Source organism: Monodelphis domestica, chromosome 3, assembly GCF_027887165.1.
Source record: "Monodelphis domestica isolate mMonDom1 chromosome 3, mMonDom1.pri, whole genome shotgun sequence".
Classification (NCBI taxonomy): domain Eukaryota; kingdom Metazoa; phylum Chordata; class Mammalia; order Didelphimorphia; family Didelphidae; genus Monodelphis; species Monodelphis domestica.
Window position 1 is genome coordinate 79,686,730 of NC_077229.1, and position 23,172 is coordinate 79,709,901.

A 23,172-nucleotide genomic window follows, 5' to 3' on the forward strand; every position below is an offset into this window, starting at 1 on the left:
AGAAGAAGGCAACCAGGATGGGGAGAGGAATGGAAAACCATGCTGGAGAAGGATCCAGTGAAGCAAGACCAGGGTTGGGGCTGTGTAACCTAGTAAAGACAATAAAGTGTGTTTGCTCTTCAAGGGTTTAGAGGACCCTCATACAAGATGGGAACAGACTTGTTCTATATGGCTCTGGAGCAATGTAGGAAAATTACAGGGGGGCTGATCACAATTTAATGGGGAAGGAAATGTGGTCCTGATTCCTAGATATCTCTGAGCACAGATGAGATGGCCACTTGCCTTAGTTGTTGAAAAGTGGTTTACTTTTCAGAATGAGATAGATGACTTAGAAGCTTTTTTCCCCCTTCCTATCATTGTGATCCTTTGCTTTGGTATCATGAAAGATCAACTGTAAACTCTCCTGTTTATCTTTAAAAAAAAAAAAAAAGCTCTTACCATTTGTTTTAGAATCAAAACTGAGTATTGGTTCTAAGGCAAAAGAGTGTTAAGAACTAAGCAATAGTAGTTAAATGACTTGACCAGGGTCACACATCTATGAAGTGCTTGAAGCTAGATTTGAATCTGGGACATCCCATTTCCAGGCCCAACTTTCTATCTACTAAGCCACTAGCTGCCCCTTCTGTTTCCCTTTTAAAAGCCCTTCACAACCTGAACTCAGCAATCTACCTTTCCATTAGGCATTACTCCCTCTCTCACAGAATCTGTGATCTAACCCAGTTGACGTTCTGTTTCTCATCCACAGTGCTCCCATCTCTGGCCTCCACATCTTTCACCTGGCTGTCTGTTAGGTCAAGGGTACACACCTTCCTTATAAATCCTATCTCATTGTCAGCGCTTGCCTTCCCTTAGCATGGCCTTTCAGGAGCCAGGGTCACTTCCATTCCACAGTGAAATATCAGATGATACACCAATGCAGCCCTTTTATTCCACCACATTTTAAAAAAAGAAATAACAGAATTTACATTTTACATTTACATTACATTACAATTTACATTACAAATTCTCACAGAATTTAATTTTTTTTAAGAAGTTTTAATGAATAGGAGATCCCATTGACTCTTCAGTTGAAATTGCCTATGGCAAGTGTGATTACCCCCCAAATAACCTGCCTGAATTAATTCTCATAGTAAACAGAGTCTGTGTCCTTTCAATGAGATCTCTTTGAGCCTATAAAGGGGAAATACAAACATATAGCTATACACTGGGAAAAAAATTATTAAAAAATGGCAGATCTGTGATTTCATTCTCATGGGTGTTACTACTGAAACTGGTGGTATCCCATCCATGCTTTCTCATTTATGTGATTCTTGCTCATATCTCTCCATAAAATGGACCACCCTGGAAACCCTTCCTCTTAGTCTTCTGATTTTTTTTTTAAACCCTTACCTTCTCTCTTAGAATCAATATTGCGTATTGGTTCTAAGACAGAAGAATGGTAAGGACTAGGTAGTGGGGGTTAAGTGACTTGTCCAGGGTCATATAGCTCAGAAGTGTAAAACTATTTCATGAAATAGTGAGAGATGCTCACTTGGGCTCTTATGATTCCTTACCACCTTGCCCTGTGGAGGTTGTCGGGATAGTGGGGAGTTCATTCATTCAATCAGCATTTATTATATAGCAGGAACTGTGTTTTGGGTTTCAAAAAGAGAAACAAAATGGTCTCTGACTTAAAGAGTTTTCATGTCTTTTTAAAATCTCCCTATTGTTCAGAATGTGATTGTATACAGTTGCTTAGATAGCCCACAGACCTGCTCCATCTGTGTTCATCTATGTACTGAACAGACATTGCTATTGGATAACAACAATTCTGAGCCCAGAACTGAATAAGAAGAAGAGATTGAGCTGGATTGGATTTGGGAAATTGTATAATGTCTTCTATGATCTCTGAAAGTCAAGTTCTGGTCTATTTACACCAGTTTCTTCCAAGGAATGCTCTAGGTCTGGCAATCAAAGAACACCACAGTCTCTGAAAAAATTAAAATCCCCATTTGGCCCAAAGGACAATGGAGAGACATATTTTGGTCATGATCGTCTGCAGTCAAGAATCATACCCAAGAAATTGCAATAAAATAGATCATTTTGAGGCACCAGCTTGTAGGGGACAAGGGGGGGGGACCATGGGCTGATCACAGAGAAATAGTATGAGTTTCTTCTCTGTTGGTTTTTCTGTGATTATGGCAGATATAGAAAAGGACACCCATCAGTTACCCACTTGAGAATTTACCAGAGGATAGACGAGTAGCACTGGGTAAGATTCTCTATCCATTAAAGGAAATGCCCAAATTGATGAGATTATAGATTCTTCAAAGTATTCAAATAGAAACCACTGTTCTGGAACAGCCTAAATTTAATCCATCTTTTTTCTTTAATCATCCTTTTTCTTCCTCCCTGACAGAATCTCACTATACAGCTACAGTTGCTTATTACCTTGAAGTCTTTCACTCACTTCATGAAACAGAACAGAAAACATGCTTTTAGGAAGGAGACAATAGCAAATCCTACTGTTGTGATTTTTCAAGAAAACAAGCAATTAATGAGATGATTCCAAGACTATTTTTATCTAAAATACGAAAAAGAATATGAAAAATATTAAAAGTTTTTAAAAACAGAAAAAAGAAAAAATTTAAAAATAAAATTTAAAAAATATTTTTCAAAATCAAACATTTTAAATTATAAAATTTTAAACTATTAAAATTTTTAGGAAAATTAAAATTTTTTTTTCCTTATCCCATTAAGAAAGATGAGAAGATGCCAGTAACAACAATCAAAAATAAAATCCCATTTCTGTAGCACTTTAAGGTTTACAAAAAGTATTTACCTCCAGATGTGTCTATTGAATTATGTCAGGTATATGCCATCTCTGTTAGAATAGGAAAAGGGTTCAGAGAGATAAGATGATTTTTCTACCATTTTCCAACAGCAAACATCAACTGACTTCCTAATTTTGTAAAATGCTTTTTTACATATCTCAGTTGTTTTTCAAAACTCTCTTAGGTAGGTAGCGTAATAAACTCTATTTTACAGTTGATGAAAAGGCTTTAAGAGTACAATGACTTGCACATAATGATACAACTAGTAAGTTGGAGTCCTGGAATTCAAACCCAGGGCTTCTGACTCCTATGTCTAGTAATCAATTTCACCTATGGCTTGCTATGGACACATAACTAACCCAAAGGTGGTCTGAGTTACATACTCTCTCAAGAGGGAAGCACATATGCCAATCATTCTTGAATCATGAAATCCTGCCAGTATTAAAAGGCACCTTGGATCAGAGAACATACCAGAATATCAATCTTTATTAAAACATCCCACCTTAATTTGTAAATGTTGGTTTGGTGGGGCTTAGGTTTCTTTTTCAAGAGTCAGACAAGAATAAAAAGCTATGTTTACAAAAAAAAAAAAAACATCCCACCTTTACTCACATGGTTTGGGTAGTGAGGAAACTATTGAAAGGTCTTGACCCATATTAGGAGTTCTGGTGATTAGGAAGTTTTCCTATGTTTTGTAATTGAAATCTGTTCCTTATTAACTTTCTTTTTTATAGATTTTGAATTCAGCAATAATCAACCAAACCAAGCTCTTCAATATGTGGGAAGATAGTTCTAAAATTTTGTCTGAGATTGATTACTTTTCCTGCCTTCTTTGTCTCAGTCGAAGCCCATAGATTCTGCTCCAGTCTCTTACCTTTATTCCATGTGTATCTACCTGGCTCAGATGTGTTTCTTGTTACCAACATATTGTAGGATTCTGTTTTTTTTTTAATTCATTCTGCTATCAGCTTCTGTTTTATGGGTCAGTTCATCCCATTTACATTCACAGTTATGATTACCACCTGTGTATTCCTCTCCATTTAAATTTCCTCTTTTAATCCTGACCTTTCTCCTTTCACTCTTTCCCTGCACTCCTGTGTTTTGCTTTTAATCACTCCCAACCCTCCCACCACCACCTTTCTTACTCCCCTTCTATTTCTTTATAGGGTAATCACCCCCCCCCAACTTCTTTCTCTCATATCACTCCCTGCCCCTTTTCTTATTACCCTTCTACTTTTCTATAGGGGAAGATAGAATTCAAATGAATCTAGCTGTTCTTCCCTCTCTGAACCAATTCCAGTGAGAATAAGATTTAAGTATTTCCCAGCACTGTCCTCACCCTCCTCTCCATTGTTATAGTATTCTTCCCCACCTCCCACCCCCCATATGATACAATTGACTCCATTTTACTTCTCTCTTCCCATTTCCTTAATACAATCCTCTTTTTCACCTCTAGGTTTTTTTTTTTTAACATCATCCCAAACAGCTTACTACCATACCCTCTATGTATACTTCCTCTAACTACTATGTTAATGATAACAATTTTTAAGAATTACACACATCACCTTTTCATATTGGGATATAAATAATTTGACATTTTTGAAACTCTTAAATTTTTTCTCTTTCTTATTTTCCTTTTTATACTTCTCTTGAATTTTATATTTGGACATCAGATTTTCTGTTTAAATCCAATCTTTTCTTCAGGAATGCTTGGAAATCTTATATTTTATTAAATGACCACACTTTTCTCTGAAAGAATATTGTCTGTTTTGATGGGTAGGTGATTTTTGTTTGTAAACCCAGTACCCTTGCCTTCACAATATCATATTCCTAGCCTTCTGGTACTTCAATGTGGAAGCTGCCATATCCTGTGTAATCCTTATTGGGGCTCCATATTATCTAAATGTATTCTTTCTGGTTGCTTGAAGTATTTTCTCCTTGGCCTGGGAGCTTTTGAACTTGACTATAACATTTCTGGGAGCTGTCATTTGGGGATTTGTTGCAGGAGGTGATCTGTGAATCATTTCATTGTTTATTTTACCCTCTTGTTCAAGAATATCAGGGCAGTTTTTCTTGGATGATTTCATGTTGTCTAGACTTTTTTTGTCATGACTTTCAGGTAGTACAATGATTCTTGTGTTGTCTCTCCTAGATCCATTTTCTAGGTCAGTTGTTTTCCAGTAAGATATTTCATATTTTCTTCTATTCTTTCATTCTTTTTTGTTTGTTTGTTTTATTGTTTCTTGATGTCTCATGAAATCATTAGCATCTATTTATCAGATTCTCATTTTTAAATGAATTTCTTCCATGATCTTTTAATTCTCCTTTTCTATTTGGTCCATCGTTCTTTTCATGGAACACTTTTCTTCATTGAAATTTTTGCCTCTTTTTCCAGTAGATCAAATCTCTTTTGTAAAACTCTTTTTTCTTCACTGGATTTTTGTACTTTTCCCAGTTGACCAATTCTGCTTTTTAAGCAATTATTTTTCCCCCCGTTTTTCTTCAACCTGTCTTATTTGATTTTTTAATTCCTTTTTTATTTCTTTCAGAGCCTGAGACCAATTCCTGTTTTAGGTTTTGTTGTTGTTGTTTTGTTTCGTTTTGTTTTTAAAGATTTGCTTGTGCTTGTTTGGATTCCGTTATCCTCTGTTGGTTCCACTATTGCTCATTTTCCTCATAGAAATTTTCAAGCAATATATGCTTTTTATGCTGTTTTTCATTTTCCCAGCCTTTTGATTTTTTGGGAATTCTGTAAGCTGCTTGCTGATTCTCTCTCCTCTGCTAGTTTACAGGATTAGGCAGCATGAGCTAATGTGCCCTGGGGTTAAGTCTTCAATTCAGCCAGCTGCTAATGCTTGAGATTGCCCCAGATGGACTTGATCCTTGCCAGGGCCAGGGACTCCAATGGGTAGGTCTTAGGTTCTCTTTTGCTAGTGTAGCCCCCATCCTGCAATCCTGAAATTAGCCTTCACTCTATCACAGAACCTAGATTGATAGGTGTGTAGTGGGTGAGGAATGGAGTTGGTCAGCCAGTACTTCATGTATAGTTTTGTTTCTGGTTCCCCTTTATCTTGTAAAAATTGACTTTCTCTGCCTACCCTTCAAGTTGTGTTTAGTGGGAGAACCCCTTGACTCTGTCTTGCTTTGGATTTGAATTCCTTTCTTTCTGAAATGTTTTTTAAAGATTGTTGTAGAAGGATAGTCAGTGGTTTCCACTTTTGCGGCTACCAAGCTATCCTCTTGACTCCACTTGGGTTCTAAAATTTGAATTTCTCATGTAATTTGGGTTTTGTTTTGTTTTTTGAAACCCTTACCTTCTGTATTAGAATCAATTCTGTATATTGATTCCAAGGCAGAAGGGTGGTAAGGACTTGGCAGTGGGGATTGAGTGACTTATCCAGGGCCATACAGCTAGGAAGTACCTGAATTTAGATTTGAACCCAGGATCTCCTGTCTCTAGGCCTGGATCTCAATCTACTGTGCTACTAAGCTGCTGCCACCACCCCACCTTCTATTTTAGAATTTATACTCTATATCAGTTCTAGGATAAAAGAGCAGTAATGGCTAAAGTAGTTGGAGTTGTAAACTTACCCACAGTCACAAAGCTAGAAGTGTCCACCTAGCTGCCTCTTTGTCATCCTTTTACCCCCGTTTGTTTAGCAATTCTCCAATCAATAGACACCTTTGTTTCTATATCTTTGTTACTACAAAACAGCTTTCTGTTGATAGTTTTTTGTACTTATCTTTAAATCCTTGGAGCATCTACCTTGTGGTACTTTCTCTGGATCACAGAGTACATGGATTTTAATGACTTTGGGGTCTGATTCCAAATTGCTTTTCAAAATGGTTAGGCCTTCTCCCATCTCCATCAGCTACGGATTAATGTGCCTTCCCCAGGGACTATTTCATTTGTGTCTTTCTGACTCTAACTCCTATACCATGCCTGACACATTGTATACACTTAATAAATATTTACTAGGTGCGGCTAGGTAACTCAGTGGATAGAGCACCAGGTGCAGTGATGAGAGGTCCTGGGTTCAAATGTGTCCTCATAATACTTCCTAGCTGTGTAACCCTGGATAAATCACTTAGTCAAACTCTTACCACTCTTTTGCCTTATAACTGTTATTTAATATCTGTAAGAATTAACACACACACACACACACACACACACACACACACACACACACACACTGATTGGTTCTGATTTTTTCCTTTGGCAGATAGGTGGTACAGTAGATAGATTTGAACTCAGGACTTCTTGATTTAGGAAGTCATGAGTTCAAATCTAATCTCAGACACTGGCTATGTGTCTCCAGGCAAATCACTTAACCTCTACCTACAGTTCTCTTCTGTAAAATAGGGGCAGCTAGTAGGTAGAGTTCCAGACTTGGTGTCAGGAAGACTTTTCTTCATAAGTTCAAATCTAGCCTTAGACCTTTACTAACTATGTTACTTTGGGCAAAATCATATAACCTTGTTTGCTTCTCCTCTGTAAAGTAGAGGAGGAAATGGTAAATCATTCTAGTATCTTTGCCAAGACCTGAAATTGGGCCATGGAAGAGTGAGATATGATTGAAAATGATACAAAAAATTTTGGAAATAATAATAACACCTGCTTCCCAGGGTTGTTGTGAGGACAAAATGATTTTTAAAATTGTAAATCCCTCAGCACAATGTCTGACTAACTGCTGCTACTACTACTGCTCCTACTCTTGATACTACCACTACTCCTACTCCTACTTCTACTACTCGAACAAGCAACACAAAGCTAATATTTCTTACCCACGAAAGCCTTTAAAAACAAATCAAAGGCAATGATCAAGCTTCCCCTAAGTCTTCCTTCCTTCCAATAAAACATCTTGTATTTTTTCACTACTATCCTGACTTTTCTTCTCCCAGAGTTTCATATCGTCTGAAATGTAGAATGAGAGGAGTCCTATTCCTGTACAGAACTTCCTCTGGTTAACTTTTAATGTAATTGTTATTTTCTGGAACCCTGAGTATTGTAGATGATAAGGAGGTTGGTTGTAACAGGAGATTTCAGTTGGTTTTAAGAAAAAACTGCCCAGTTCTAAGGATGATTACTAAATACAGGAAAACTTTCTCAGAAATGAGTCGTCTTCTGCCACTAACTTACCCTGTGACTTTGTGTAAGTCACTTCCCTTCTCTGGACCTTTGTGAGGGGAGCTATATTTCATTACTTCTGATACCCTCTCATTTGAAAAGATTTTGATTCTGTGATTATAGCTTCATTTCTTTGAGCTTTTTTAAAAAAGCAAGGTAGATCTCTGACTGCCATGGGTTATTTCTCACTTTAGAACTTATAGGTTTTGGCCCTCAACATTTCATAGACTTTGGGAAACATAATAGGCCTCTATGGACTATTTAATAAAAACACAAAATCTCATTTCCACAGGGCTTCCATGTTTTCAAAATGCTTTCCTTATAACAGTTCTTTGAGCTAGATAGCTTTAAGTGTTATTTTACTTTTTCATTTTATGAATGAGGTAAATGAGGAAACATCCTAGATGTTTGTTGACTTGCTCCAGATCTCCCAGATGGTAAATGCCAGCTCCAAGTTCTAAATGCAGGCCAGTGCTGCTTCCTCTACACCCTGCTGCCCCCAAAACACTCTTTTACCTAAAATATATTTCAAAACACCAACCTCAGATTCTCAGGAAGATTATTTCCATTTCAGATAAGAAGCGAATGAAAAGGTTTTCTTCTCCTGCCTTAAAATCATGTACTCTGGACATGTAAAACAGTACTCTGGACCATATCATAGATGTTATCAGTAAGTAACCCGAGGATTCCTGTCCTCCTTGGGCCTGTTTGGAGGTCTTCAGGCAAAAACTGGCTGAGTTGTAGAGGGGAGCAATTTCATATCTGAATTTATCTAGGTGGTCTTTGGGGGCCTTTTCAACTCCAGACTTGTGTGATTCTGTCAGGAAAAGCATCCCAAGAATTGGATCTGAGAAGCCTGTCTTTGTGGTCCAAGAAGTCTTGTTGCCTCACGGTCCCAAAAGGCCTGGGGAAGGAGGACTCCCCCCTCCCATCCCCCAGGCAGAAGCCTCTGTGACAGCTGGCCTCCTTGAGTTCTCGGATGGCCAGCCCTCCTGACGGGAAGACAGACGTCTCTTGTGGCAGTTTGCCAGAGGCAGAGAAAAAGCAAGTTTTTTTTTTCCTCTTTGCTACCCCTTTATTGGTTACAGCAAGAGTAGCAGCTGCAATAGAGTTGCAGGTCAGGCCCCGGCCTGGCACTAAGATTGAACCTGCATGGTTTGTGCTTTCTGACTGCTTCTCATCTCCAGAGCTTTATGGAGTGATGGGAATGGAGAGGAGGGTAACCCACAGCCTGCTTGCAGCTTTCTCAGCTTGGACCAAGGTAATGTGGTTGCCTCCCTGAGTCCCATTTCTTGGCATGCTGTTGTTGTTCAGAGGAATATGAAGGATATTCCATCCCAGGACAGTCCACAGGACCTGCACCATGTTCAGTGGGGCTATGTTTTAATGGGATGGTTAGCTTTTGGCACAGGGAAAGGAAGTTTTGCAAAGTTTCTTAGATGGTACTTTGGGGGAACTTTTATTAGATGGTCTTTGTTCCACTAGTACTGGCCAATCCCAGGGTGCCCCAGTTAAGCTGACCCAACAGTCTTCCTGATGGGAATTCTTCTGAAACACGTCCACCTTCTGTTTGGGTCCAAATTGGGGTTTTCCCCAATAGCCTCTTCCTTGGCTTCATTGCTTATCATTTACCATCATGTATCAGTTCATTACAGAAGGGCTCTGTCTGAGAAAGTAGGATGAGTGCTAGACTTGGAGACCTCCCAATCTTAACCTTGAGTAGCTATCTGGCCATGGGCTGCAGATATCCTGGTGATTGGCAGATGCTGTCCACAGAGGTGGGGAGGGGCCCTTTGGGTCAGCCTCTACAGTGTCTGGTCATGCAGCTAAGTACTGACTTCCACAAAGAAGGAAGAAGTATTTGACTAGGATCAGTATGGTCCATTGGGAAGAGCCCTAATTCTAGAGTCATTGGTTCAAATCTCAACTCTGGTGCCATGTAAACTTAAAGAAACTTAAACTTAAACTTCACTTCTATGGATCACAGGTTCCTCATCTATAAAATCAGAGGTTTGAACTAGAAGGCCTCTGACATCCCTTGCAGGTCTAACAAAACATTCCTCTGGACTCTGTACTTACTTTAGTCATTTGTAAAGTGATGATAATATACTACCTACCTCATGAGATTATGGAAGAGAATGTAATGCACAGTAGATTGGAAGCTCTTTGAACTTGTCTTTGAACAAGTCAGGAACTTGTTTCTGTACTGTTGCTTTGCACATAGTAGGAACATCATAAATATTTTTAATTGAATCAAGGCCATCACTTTGTAAGCATTAAAGCAGTGTAATGAAAGGTTCCACCATACTCCTTTGTCATTTTGATTTGGAATTATTAGATTTAAATTAATAACTCCAGATTCTTATTTTCCATAGTTTATTAATAATCATTTGAAATAAAGAAAGCAGATAGGTAGAGGTTTAAAGTCTATTTTCTAACCTAATTCTCTGACCACATGGTTGGTCCACCAGCCTATGGAGCTGCTACTATCCAAGGGAATAGAGAGGGCGTTGCATGCAGCCCTCAACATTCCCCCTGCCCCCACATCACGCAATGCAGGCACACAAAATGGGTTGTGGAAAGTAAGTCAACAGTCCAGGAAGGGGAGGGGATGAAATTCCCTTTACACAGAATACTGCATACCCTGATTTCTTTTTCCAAAGCCAACTTTTTCTGTCATTTAGGATAGGGTTTTTCCTGAAGAATTTTGAGCTCATCCAAAGGCATCAATTTTCAGATCAGTACGACGAGGTTGGAAAGGAACAAACATTAAGTTCCTGTTATTTGCCAGATACTTTGCAAATATGATCTCATTTGATCCTCACAACAACTCCAGGAGCAAGGGGTTATAATTTTTCCCATTTTTACACAGAAAGAACCAAGGCAGGCAGAAGTTAACTTAGCTGCCCTGTGGATCATACAGTTATTAAGTATCTGAAACTGAATTTAAACTCAGGTCTTTCTTACTCCAGTCCCCTCTTTCCACTGGGTCACCAAGCTGCCTAGGGGAGAAGTTATTAACAATTCAAGCCATCTGAAAATGGAAGATTGATTTTATAGTTAATAAACTGCTTGTTTATGGAAGTATTTGTACCAAAGCTGGATTTCTCCTTATTGGGGATGTGATAAGAGATGTTCCTACTTTAGATAGGGGTTGTTCCATCTGCTTTCAGAGGTCCCTTCTAACTCTTGATATTCCACAACTTTAAGGACCTACCTCCACCTTCAGAGTCTGAAGCTTCCTTTGGAGTAAGACTGTATGGCTGAGGGTGGGGTCCAGCTCCAGGAAAGTAGAATGACTCACCTTGAGAACCATTGGACTATTAGGGGAAGAGTGGTATATGCTGAGTCCAATCCATTCATTTTACACATGAGAGAAAAGATGAATTTGAATTGCCTGGTTTCACTACTTCACCCTGTCAGTCTGGAAGCATTTAGTAAATGCCAACCATGTGTAGACCCTGTGCTAAGCCATAGGGATACCAAAAAGTGTTAAAAAACAAACTCTTCTCTTTAGATTATGATTTAAGGGGAAAGACAACTTGCAAACATATGTACAAAGAAGATGTTGACAGAGTAAACTGGGAATCATTGCAGGGGGAAAGCACCAAGATTAAGGAGGCCTGTGAAGGGCTTCTTGCAAAGGTGGGACCTTAACCCAGACCTGAAAAGAATTGCAATCAGCTTATTTCCCTGATGGCTTTGAACTAGTCCCTTCCCCTCTTAGGACCTCAGTTTCCTTCTCTGTAAACTGATAGAGTTAGATTAGATAAATCCTTTAGCCCTAGGCAGAAAATTCATATGGGACCTTGGGGATGAATGAGATGTGGTAAATCTCTCTTTGCTCCCCACATAGATAAGTGGCCCTTTTGGCACTTAGTCATTCCCTTTTTGGCAAAGGGCAGAAGTGAGCTGCCCCAGGTGACACTTGACTGAGACTTCCATTATCATGTTTGTCTTTAAAAAAAAAAAGTGATTTCAGAATTAGCCTCTCCTCAACTGGAGCCCAGTTTCTTCACATTCTTAGTGTGCTGCTTGCCTTCCTGAGAAGATTAGACAGGTGATCTGATTGTTAGGATGACTATGGGAGACTGTGATTGGCTAAGTAGGTAGTCAGACTTGTTTCTGTGTTTGCGGTTTGATAAGAGAAGGGATGGTATAGAGAGGATGGAGGTGGTACTTGTGAGATGCTAGAACTGGTTTTTTGTTGTTTTTTAAACCCTTACTTTTTGTCTTAATAACAACTCTAAGAGAAAAGGGCAAGAGCTGGGCAAACAGGGTTAATTTGCCCAGGGTCATGTAACTAGGAAGTAGGGTTTTGTAGGCAGCTTTTGAATCCTTGAATGTTGAAACTAGAGGAGCCTTAGAGGAGATATTTGACCTAACAATTTTCATCTACCTTAGGAACTAAGCCATAAGAGGAAATGTGGGAAGGCAGGTAGGACCTTCAGACTTGGATTTGGCAGTATAGGTTGGGGTCAGTCCCTGCTCTGACACTTGCATCACCTCTGAGAAGGTACCTTCCTCTAGTGGGCCTCAGTTTCCTCAGTTACAGAATGACCGTCTCCAAGCATTGGCATTTTCTGATTTAATGGAACTAGCCCATGATCATATAATAAATCAGTCAGGATTGGATCCTGAGATTTCCAATCATAGTCTTCTGCACTGCCTCTTAAAATACTTGTTTTAATTTTATCTTCTGTCAGTCTCATATAAAAAAAGTGTGTGTCCTTTACACCTCTACACCCTCACCCCAACCCCCCCCCCCCCCACACACACACACTTACACTCAAAGCTAAAAGCTAAAACCTGGTAACTGCTAAAGAAAAATGAAGAAATGGGCAGCCTCTTCATCGGGGACCAGGTAGCTGGAGGCTTCCTTTCTGTCCCACGTGAAATCAAAGCCCATTGAAGAGGTCAGCTTTGTTTACAGTGTCTCAGCAGCTCAATTACACCACATACAGTAATTCTCATCACACTGCCAGTAATTTCACTGACTTACCAAGCAGACATCATTTCCTGAAAGTCAGCCCTGGCCTTAGAGGAAGTAGGCGCTGAGGCTACATGACTAAACAGCCTATGCAAATCTCCTGTGCTGAGCCTGAGAGCAGTCTTGCCTCTTTCTGTCCCCTCCCAGCCAAGGGGGCCACCTCAGACTCTTCTCCCTCTTTGCCAGTTTTCTTTCTGCTGCTTGCCTGAGCCCTTGGCATCTAAAGGCTACTCCTGCTGCTGCTCCTGCTGCTGCTGCTGCTGATGTGGCTGCTGCTGTCATGAATGTGGCTTTTCCCCTGCTTTGGTGTGAAAGGGGAGCCTGTCCTGTGGGCTGCTCTGAGTCCAGTGTCCTTGTAGCATGGCCCAGATGCAGTTTTGGCTACAATTCTCAGCACTAAACCAGGTAATGCCGAGCATGCCCTCGTCTCTGTGCCTGTCTCTTGTTGGACTTGGGGAATAGAGCCCGTGTCAGAGTTCACAATTTCTGGGACTCAGCTATTGGCCAACAAAACATTTTGGTGAAGCTAGAAAAGGGAAGGGGTAGGGGGGTGGGGGACTCGGAAAAGGGTTATATTGTACTTAAGTTTTAAAGTTTTCTGTAAGCCTTTGACACTTTCAAGAAGGAAGAATTGGATGGGGAAATGACTTAGAGACTGGAAACCTGGATTCTAGTTCTGCCTCTTGCTTTGCATCTTTGTACGAATCACTTCCCCTTCAGTGCCTATCTTTTTGCTAAAACAGGGTCATCAAAGGTCCTTTGTTCTATGTTCTAAAGTACTCTAGAGTTCTGGCTTCCTGTGTTCTGTGAGTCCACCTTGCTCTTCCCCCCCCCCACCCCTTTAATTTATGACATTACCTTCCACTCAGTTTTTCAGAAAGGATTATCTGGGGTTTAAAGTTGCTTATGGACACATAGACCTAAAAGAACTGAGAACTTTTATTGGATCAAGTCGATTTGGACTAATAAGGATGCTGCCTGAAAGAGAACACAAGAGTCAGGATGCCTAGGTTCTCCTAGTTACTTTCTTTCACTGAGTTTGTACCTCAGCTATACCAAATGAGGATAATAATTGTGTGTCCACAGAATCATAGATAGAAAACTTGAAGGGACCATAGAGATCATCTTATCCAACCCCTTTGTTTTGCAGATGAAGAAACTGAGGTTCAGAGAGATTGACTTGCCAGAGTACATAAAAAGGAATTAAAATCTTTTGTCTCTAGTCCTGGTTTTCACTCTCCACCAGGCCATGCTTCCTCCTGCTCTTTCTTGTGGCACCTAGTTTTCAGAGGATCAAATTGGGTTTGTTGAAACCACTTTAAAGTCTGAAGAGCTTCTTCAGATTCCCCCCTCTCCCCCCGATGGTCCATCTTCTCTACTTATTCTAATTATAGTGCTTCCATGACTTCCTAGGTCTTTGAAAGTTTCTGTGTAGGCACTAGCCTACCTGGTGATGAGCTGCCCCCCCCCTTTTTTTTCCACTTGATGAGACTACCCCCCATCTGCCAGATTGTCTAGCCCTGAGCCCATGAACTCCCTGAGCAGAACCCTAGGATCATCTTCAACCCAAGGGAAAGCAGCACAAAGTGCTTGAGTGGCATCTACACTGTGAGGATTGAGTTAGGATCCTTTGATAAACTCTGATCTGCTCAATGTCCTGGCAAAGAGACTTTAAACTGTAGTATATGAAGATCACTTGAAGGAAATGGACATGCTGAGCTTGGATCAGAAAAAGTGCCATGATGTCTTTATCTAAAAATTGGGGAAAGGATCATCTTGGTTCTCTTTGGCCCCAGAATTTGGAACTTGGGCCTGAGGGCTCTCATGGGGGGATGTTAGAAAGAAAAATGCCTTATTCAGAGCTGTCAAAAAATGGAGTAGTCACAGCCCTGGGTACATAGTGAAGTCTTCCAACAAAAACTTGTGTCAGGTCAGGTCAGGTCCACAAGCATTAATTGTGTGCCAAGGTACTGTGCTATGCTCTGGGGATCCAAAAAAAGGCTTGTGGAATATATTGTGAAGGGAGATTCCTGCTAACAGTTGCCTTTAGGTCTGTTTAGACTCTTGACACTCCTTATTGACCAGAAAGCCCCATGTAAGAGTGAAAGTGTAAGGGCAGCATTTTGAAATTGACACCTGATTTACTGACCTTGTTACATCTCTGAACCTGAATGGTGTGGATTTGCTGTAGTCTCCTGACTTAGATTCCTTACTAACCTGTTAAGATTATCTTAGATGACAGCTCTTCTTCATTGGCCCTCAAACCTCGGTTTGAGACACATAGAAGGCTTCAGAAATTCCTTGTTTGGTCATTGGTTATTTTAACTACCGCAGTTATCACTGTAGGTTAGACATCTCAGCTCCTTTACAGCCTCCCCCATCTTTCCAAAGAATGTTTCTGGGTGCAAACTTTCCAAATTTAGTACTTCTTTATTTTCACATGCTATTTTTGAAAAAACATGTTGCTTAGCTTGAAGAAGCTGAAATAGCTTCAACAGCTGCAACTTGGAGGAAAAGATCTTGGAGTCAAATCTTGTGCCAGAAACACACAAAACTTCACCTTTTGTTCCCTCTGTTTTGTTTCTTCCAAAGGGAATAATCATTGTCCATATTTCTGGAACACTTTCAGAAACTATGTCTCTCCCAAGGCCATGATGCAGGGAGGCCACATGAGATTTGTTATTTGTGTTTTATCAAAACTCAAACTCAGGTAGATTGTGGCATCATAGGTTTTAGGTCTAGAAAGTACCTTAGAGTGCTCATCTATGCCAATCCTCTCCTTTCAGATAAGGAACTGAGGTCTCATGAATTGTCCGATATCACGATACAGGCAATAGAGAGCAATGTTAGTAAAGAACCCCAATGCTCTGGTTCTAAATACAGGGCTTATTGCCTTAAACCATGCTTTCTCTCTTTGAGTCCCAGGGCGTGTCACAAACCCAAACATGGACCTACTTCATCAGCTCCAAATGCCAAGGCACTCTCTACTGTATTTCTTTGGCGTTCTTAGGCAAAGGCATTATTATCCCCTAGGGGGGTGTTCTTAGACTCATGTTAGTTGCTTTATGCTCCACTCCCTGTCTCCAAAAGTGTGGAGCATTCAAATCTTAAAGTTAGAAGAGACTTGTAGTACTATAGTATAATAGAGGCTTAAACATGGAGCCAAGAGATCTTAGATCCAAGTCTGGGCCCACCACTTATAAGTTCTGTAACCCTGGGCAACCTTCTGTAAACCTCATCATCTCATTGCAAGATGAGAGTATGAAGAGTTATTACTCCTTGCCTCCCAGTGGCACTGAAAGGATCCAATGAGATGAACCAGAAAGTGGCATCCAATGAGATGAACCAGAAAGTGCCTGGGGCAGTGAAGAGGAGTGGCTCAAGACCTCAGCCTAGAAAGAATCTTAATGGCCATCTAGTTTGAGGACCTCATTTTACAGATGAGGAATCTGAGACCCAGAGAAGAAGAATCACTTGCCTAGGTTCCTTCAACTTGCAAAGGAAAGAGGATCATTTGAACCTAGGTCCTCTGACTCTTGAATCAGTGCCCTATCCTATCCTGCTTCCTCTTACAGGAGATCTGAGTTGTAATCCTGACTCAGGCACTTACTGGTATCAGACTGACTCATTGGACAAGATACATGACTCCTGAGACTCAATTTCCTCATCTGCTACTTAAGGATAATAAAGATCATCCTAATTTGTAAAGCACTAATATAATGCCTGACACATGGTATGCACATCCTAAATACTTATTGACTGACTGACCTGACCCACTGTCCTTACAAAGTGGTTTTGAGCAAAGTGCATCTTAAGCCTTGTCAACCTGAGAAAAATCAAGGACACTAGGTCCTCATTTTATGTGACCTTCCACGGAAGCTGAAATTCTAATTCGAGCGTTTTGAGTTCCTGTATAATGAGGTCCTACTATACCAAAGTAGTTGTAAAGAAGTGTCTTTAATGGCAGTGGAAAGATTGTAATCTGAGTTCCCTCACAGCATCATATATTATGGTCCTTGGGGTCTCCAATGAGATACAGAGGAAGAGGTGGTTAAATAGCCTCTTCAGTATGGGAGGCCAAAAGCTGGGTTACAAAGTCTAGAGTCTCAAGGGAAATTTAAAAAAATAAGTGGGAATAAAGGAAGAAGAACACTTTCTGACCTCAAATTATGCCATAAAGTAGTAATGGTTGAAAAATAGAAGAAAAAAAAAGATTAATAGAATAGTCAGCAACAATTTAACTCACCCTAGTTTTTGATAAGTCCAAGCACATTCATTTCTTGAGGGAAGAATTCCCTATTTGACAAGAACTTCTAGTAAAACTATAGAGCAGTTTGGCAAGTATTTGCTTTATTTTTAAAGTTTTTTATTTTTTTAAACCTTTACCTTCTGTCTTAGTATCACTTCTAAATCAGAAGAGTAGCAAGGGCTAAGCAACTGGGGCTAAGTGACTTGCCCAGGGCCACACAACATAGCTAGAAAGTATCCAAAGCCAATTTTGAACTCAGGTTTTCCTGACTCCGGGCCTGACAATCTTTTTGCTACCTAGCTTCCCTTGATATGGATGGTCCTATAGGAAATGTTCTTCTTTGACGTTTTTTTTTTTAACCCAATGTAAAACCACCCCTTCATTTTGACATTGTAGACTGAGGGCAATCCTCAGAATCTGACCCTCCTGATAGGAAAGAATCAGGAGTGTTGGCCCCAACTTTTCCTTCCCCCAATCCATCCTCTACACAGCTGCTGTCACCACAAAGATTTGTCCCCAAGTGCTGGCGTCACTTTTCTCCTGGCTAACTATGGCTTCTAGGTACAAAGGTAAATTTGTCTTATCATTTAAAGACTACTCTAGCCTGGCTCCAATCTACCTTGCTAACCTTTTTTACACATTATTCTACTCCATACACACTGCAGTCCAGTCAGACTGGTCCTATCTGTGCCTTGGCAATGACTTCCTTCCATGTCTGCAATAAACTTTCACCTCCACTCCATCTCCCAAATCCCTTGGGTCATTTTAACTTTATCTCAAGTGCCACTTTTTACATGAAATTTTATCTGATGCTGCAAGAGTTGTCTCTCCACCCCCACCTCCTCCCCTATTACCTTCTAACTCTTATCTATCTATATGTGTATGTGTTCTTCTAGCTAGTCAGAAGCAGCTGGGTGATATAGTGAATAGAAAGAGCTCTGGGCTTGGAGTCAGGAATCTACCTTCAAATCCAGTCTCAGACACTTCCTAGCTGTGTGACCCTGGGCAAGTTACTTCACTTTTGTCTGCCTCAGCTTCCTCACCTGTAAAATGGGGATAATTAAAAGCACCTTCTTCCTGAAGTTATCATGAGCATTAAATGAAATATTTGGAAAGCAGTTTGCAAACCTTAAAACATTATCTAAATATTAGCTATTATTATAGATTATAAACTCCTTGAGGAGAGGGACTATTTCGTTTCGGTCAGTGTTTCCCCAGTGCCTAGTATAGTATCTGGCACAAAGTAGATCATTAGTAAATGTATATTGATTGATTAATTGGAATGGCAGTCTCGTGTGACTATACCACCTTTCTTCCATCCAGGTTATTTCTGCTCTTCCTTTAGTCTTTTTCATGATTTTTTTCAGGTGAGAAAACACAGGGAGAAAGTTGCAGAAATCTCTGTTGTGAATAATAACAGCTGATATTTCTATAGCATTATATCTTCCAAAGTACATGATAGCTATAATCCTATTACTTCCTTAAAACTTTCCTAAACAAACAAACAAACAAACAAACAAACAAAACCCTTACCTTATATCTTTGAATCAATTGTATTTGTTCCAGGGCAGAAGAGTGATAAGGGCTAAGCAATAAAGGTTAGGTAACTTGCCTAGGGTCACACGACTAGGAGGTGTCTGAGGTTTTTTGAACCCAGGACCACCTGGCTCTTTATCCAGTAAGCCACCTACATGACCATCTTGCTGTGCCTGCTAATCCTCCCAACCTTTCCATGAAATTATATGGGTTTTGGGAGATGGAGTCCCATAATCCTTATTTTACAAATGAAGAAACTGGAGAGTCATTTTCCAGTGGTTAGTTAGTTAAAATGGCAAAACTCAGATTCTTGAGAAATCCAATTCCATACCTTCAGTTGAAAAAATGAACTAAGGCCTAGAGATGGGACATAGCTTGCCTGAGGTCACCCAGATGATGGATAGTGTCAGGATTCAACCTCAGGTTGCAGTTTAGTGTCCTTGGTACTTTGCCACCCTTCCTTATTCATTGCTCTTTCCATCACTTAAAGGAGAAGAAAAGATTAGTCTTGAGAACAGGTTAATAAGTGAGCTGGGGGAAAGAGGGAACAGCAGCTTTTAGATTCATTATTCATTCAGGGTCTGTCCCTGTGGGCCCTTTTGCCTGGTAACTTGACCTTGGTCTTATTTCTCACCATTTTATAAGATTGCAGTGGGATTTTTAAATAGAATTAGCCCTGTCACTTGAGACACTTTAGCCTAACTGGACAGAGCATGAGACAGTACCCTGTGGAGAGTGATTAACCCAAGACTAACTGTTGCTACAGTATTTGATTGTCTATATCTATCCAGGCTCTTAATTAAGTTGCTCAACTTCTCCCAGAGGTAGAATACAGGAAATCAGAAGATGGTACCATGGGGTCATTGGACTCCAAGTCCCAGTACTACCACAATGTAACTGTATGACCTTGGGCAAGTTCCTTCTTCTCTGTGGGCCTTAGTTTCCCCATGTTTAAAATGAGGGCTAGGTTAGGACTAATTGAAATCTGAGGTCTCTCCCTTGACAACAATGCTATGGAAGTGACTCTGAGATCTAGAGCCTGTGCCAGAAGAGCAAAAGTGCTGGCCAAGACTCCACCAAACCAGATATTCTTGGGGGGTTTTATTCCAGTTTTTTGTTTTAATGTTATCTTCATTTTAGAATATGTTCCTTTCTCTTCCCACACCCAGAAAGCCAGATAAAGATTAAAAATAAGGAGAGAAAAAGTTGCGCAAAATCAGCCAACACATAAGCTATGTCAAACAGTATGTGCAGTATTTCCCCTTCTCTCTGCACAGTGGGAAAGGAGGTACATTTTTTTACCTCTTCAACAGGGTTGGTCAAGCATGGTGACCATTAAACTGTGCTTATTGATGGTAGGGACTTTATTTATTTTACCTCTTTGCATTCTCAGTGTTTATGCCTGGCACATAGTAGGCATTTAATAATGTTTATTCACTATTAACTGATTCCAATTACACAGTATCCATTTTCGTGAAAATCTTTATGGAAAGGAGTTGGGAAAGTTAGTTTTTTGCTCATTTGCATTATTTGAGCCATTGTGTATTTTTTTTTGGTTCTTATTTTGTTTTGCATCAATTCACTTTTTTCCATACTTCTCAGAATTCTTCATATTTGTTGCTTCTGATAGTGCTCTAATATCGCATTACATTCCTGTATTATGATTCATTTAGTCATTCCCCAGTCAGTTGCACCTACTTTCTTTCCAATTTTTGAATACTCTAATGTTCTTTAATTCTACCATCCAAAGGAGAGTATTGATATCTATATGATGTGTGTGTGTATGTACATGTGCATGTGTATATATGAGTCTGATACTTGGCCAAAATATGCTGGTTGGAAGCATAGTCAATCCATCCATTCATTAGACAACCATTTCCTAATCATTTGCAATGTGGGTTTGCTCTATGGGAGCTATAACAACTGTTTCCATTTTTATAATTCTCTAAGGTTTTTAAAGCATTTCCCTCAGTAATTCTTTGAGGTCAAGTCGCTACAAGTATTATTGCCCCTATTTTCCAGAAGAGAAGACAGACTCAGGGAGCTTATTACTTGCCCATACTTGCAAAACTAACCTTTGTTGGAGCCGGTTTTAAAAGAGATCAGGGAACTTTACAAGGCACATTCTATGTTCATACCTCTGTCTGAGTTCCTGAGGGCTATATAAAGTGAGCTAAAATTAGGCCCTGCCTCCTTGGAGCTCAGTCTAGCTGGAGAATGAGAAGTAAATTCAGGTTGCTATAGTTAGTACCAGGCAGAGTGGGCTAGGGAGGTCAAAGTGGGTCCCACCTGTCTTCTGACTTCCAAGTCCGACATTCATTTCCCATCATACTAAAATACTCAAATAGCCCTGGGATCCTGTCAATTTGGGCATTCCTGTGCCAGCATTCCAGTTGCAGCCCATCAGAGCCTTGCTACTCATCTTTATGGCAGAATTTTCTTGGAAAGCTGTAACCATCCTATGAAATCTCAATTACCTGAACATACTTCTTCCAACTGACATCATAGGATGATATACCGATCTTTGTATATAGTAAAACACTATGTAAAGGTGAGCTCTTGTGATTTTTCTTTATGACTGTACTTCATAGGTTTGCAGCTTAGGTGTTTGTGACTGTAAGGAATAGAAGTCAAAATTCACACCTGGTTGAGCTGACTAGGATTTATTGGGGATAAACGAGTTTAGTGAATAAAGGAAACATATTCATTTCTACTCTATTGCCCTCTCTCTAATTGTCTCCTATTTACTTGATCAGGGAAGTAAAATCACAAATATGGTCATGCCCTAAAAGTTCAATCTGGACTAGCGTCTATGGCCAGACCCCTAATAGATGTTAAGGGCTGTGTGATTTTACACAGAGGTAGACAAAAAGTATGCAAGTCATTTTCAAATGTATCCATCAAAGGGTACGTAACCTCCTATATGCCTCATTCATAGGGCATAGAAGACTCAACTCAAGGGTGGTAGAATTTTGTTGGCATCAGGGGTTTGTGCTTACATCTACTCCAACTGTTTCTGTCTAATAATCCCTCTTCCTCTGAGGTAAGGAAGGGGCTTTATCTAATCACCCTGCATCATTAGGGGAATTGACCTTTGGGATGACTTCTGATGTATTCTCCCTCTTCCACAATAAGGGTGTTTTGTTTGGGGCCAGAGAAGATTTTCTTCCATATTAGTTTTGGGCTCCTGGCAATCTTGTAAATGGTTGTGTCATCCTCATTTTGTCTGGGTAGTTTGGTTCTTGTTAGAAGCAACAAGGTAGTGCAAAAAAAACCTTGGATTTAGTTTCAGTAAAGTCCTGAGTTCTAATCCTACTCCTATGTGACTAGGGGCACATGACTTTCTTTCTGAATCTCTCATTTGTCATCTGTAGAAGTTGAGAGGTTCTTATACAGCCAAATGATATACTATAAATACTTTGTAAACATTAAAAACCAGTACATGCAAGTTAGCTCTTATTATTATTGGTATGATTCTCATTTCCTTCTCTGGGAGCAAGGGGGATTCCAGGAATGAATTCCCCACTACTGGGTATCTTCAGATAGAGGCTGGACAACCCCTGGTATTTTAGAGGAGATTCCTGCTTTGAGTAGAGTTTCAATGAATTTGCTCTTCCAGTTCTATAATTATTTGAATAAAAACAATCAAATCCAGTGGAGGCGATCAAATCCAGTTTAATAAAGAAGTGCTTTGGGAGCAGTAGGCAACTCAGTGGAGTGAGAGGCAGGCCTAGAGATAGGAGCAAATCTGGCCTCAGGCACTTTGTAGCTGATTACTCTGGGCAAGTCACTTAACCCTCATTGCCTACTCTTTACTTCTCTTCTGCCTTAAAACCAATAACAAACCAACCCCTTACTTTCTATCTTAGAACCAATTGGAGGATTTCTTTTTACATAACCAGTACTTTTTAAAAAAAACCCTTACCTTTTGTCTTAGAATTGATACTAAATATCAGTTCCAAAGCAAAAGAGCAATAAGGGCTAGACAGTTGGTGTTAAATGACCTTGCCCAAGGTCAATGTCTGAGGCTAGATTGGAACTCGGGATCTGCTGTCTCCAGACCCAGCTCTCTATCCACCCAGCCACCTACCTGCTCCTAACTAATACTTTGCAAAACCCTTCACATCAGTTTAAAATTTCACATTAATAGTAAGCCCCATTATTTAGTATTTCTTATACGAGCATACATAGGCACTTCGTGACTTCTTAGTCTTATCAGACCTCCCAGAGTCACTACTCTTGTACTTTGGGGGGGCCATTATTAATAGCATTAATGAAACAAAGAAGCACTGCTCTGACGCAGACACTACTTGTTACAAGGGAGGAGCTGATGTTTGGTGCAAAACAATGCAATGACTCATTGTAATACTTCTCAGAGCCAGAGTGAGTGTGACTGGAAGAATTGCTCTGAGATTTTGTGCCATTTGCGAACATTTTTATGTTAGGTATTTTTCTG

The 23,172-nt window shown here is 40.0% G+C and overlaps 1 protein-coding gene across 2 annotated transcripts in view; it reads left to right on the forward strand.

Moving 5' to 3' along the window:
• SBNO2 (strawberry notch homolog 2) overlaps positions 1 to 23,172 on the forward strand; it is a 239,803-nt gene that overhangs the window by 151,090 nt on the left and 65,541 nt on the right. Inside the window, exon 1 of one of the 2 annotated variants that reach the window (XM_007489374.3) lies at positions 10,955 to 13,336. The exons of the other annotated variant lie outside the window; for it this stretch is intronic. Coding sequence (XP_007489436.1) covers positions 13,292 to 13,336 — 45 coding nt within the window. The 5' untranslated portion in view covers positions 10,955 to 13,291. Of the gene's footprint in view, positions 1 to 10,954; positions 13,337 to 23,172 lie in introns of those variants that run through there. 2 annotated transcript variants of the gene reach the window in all.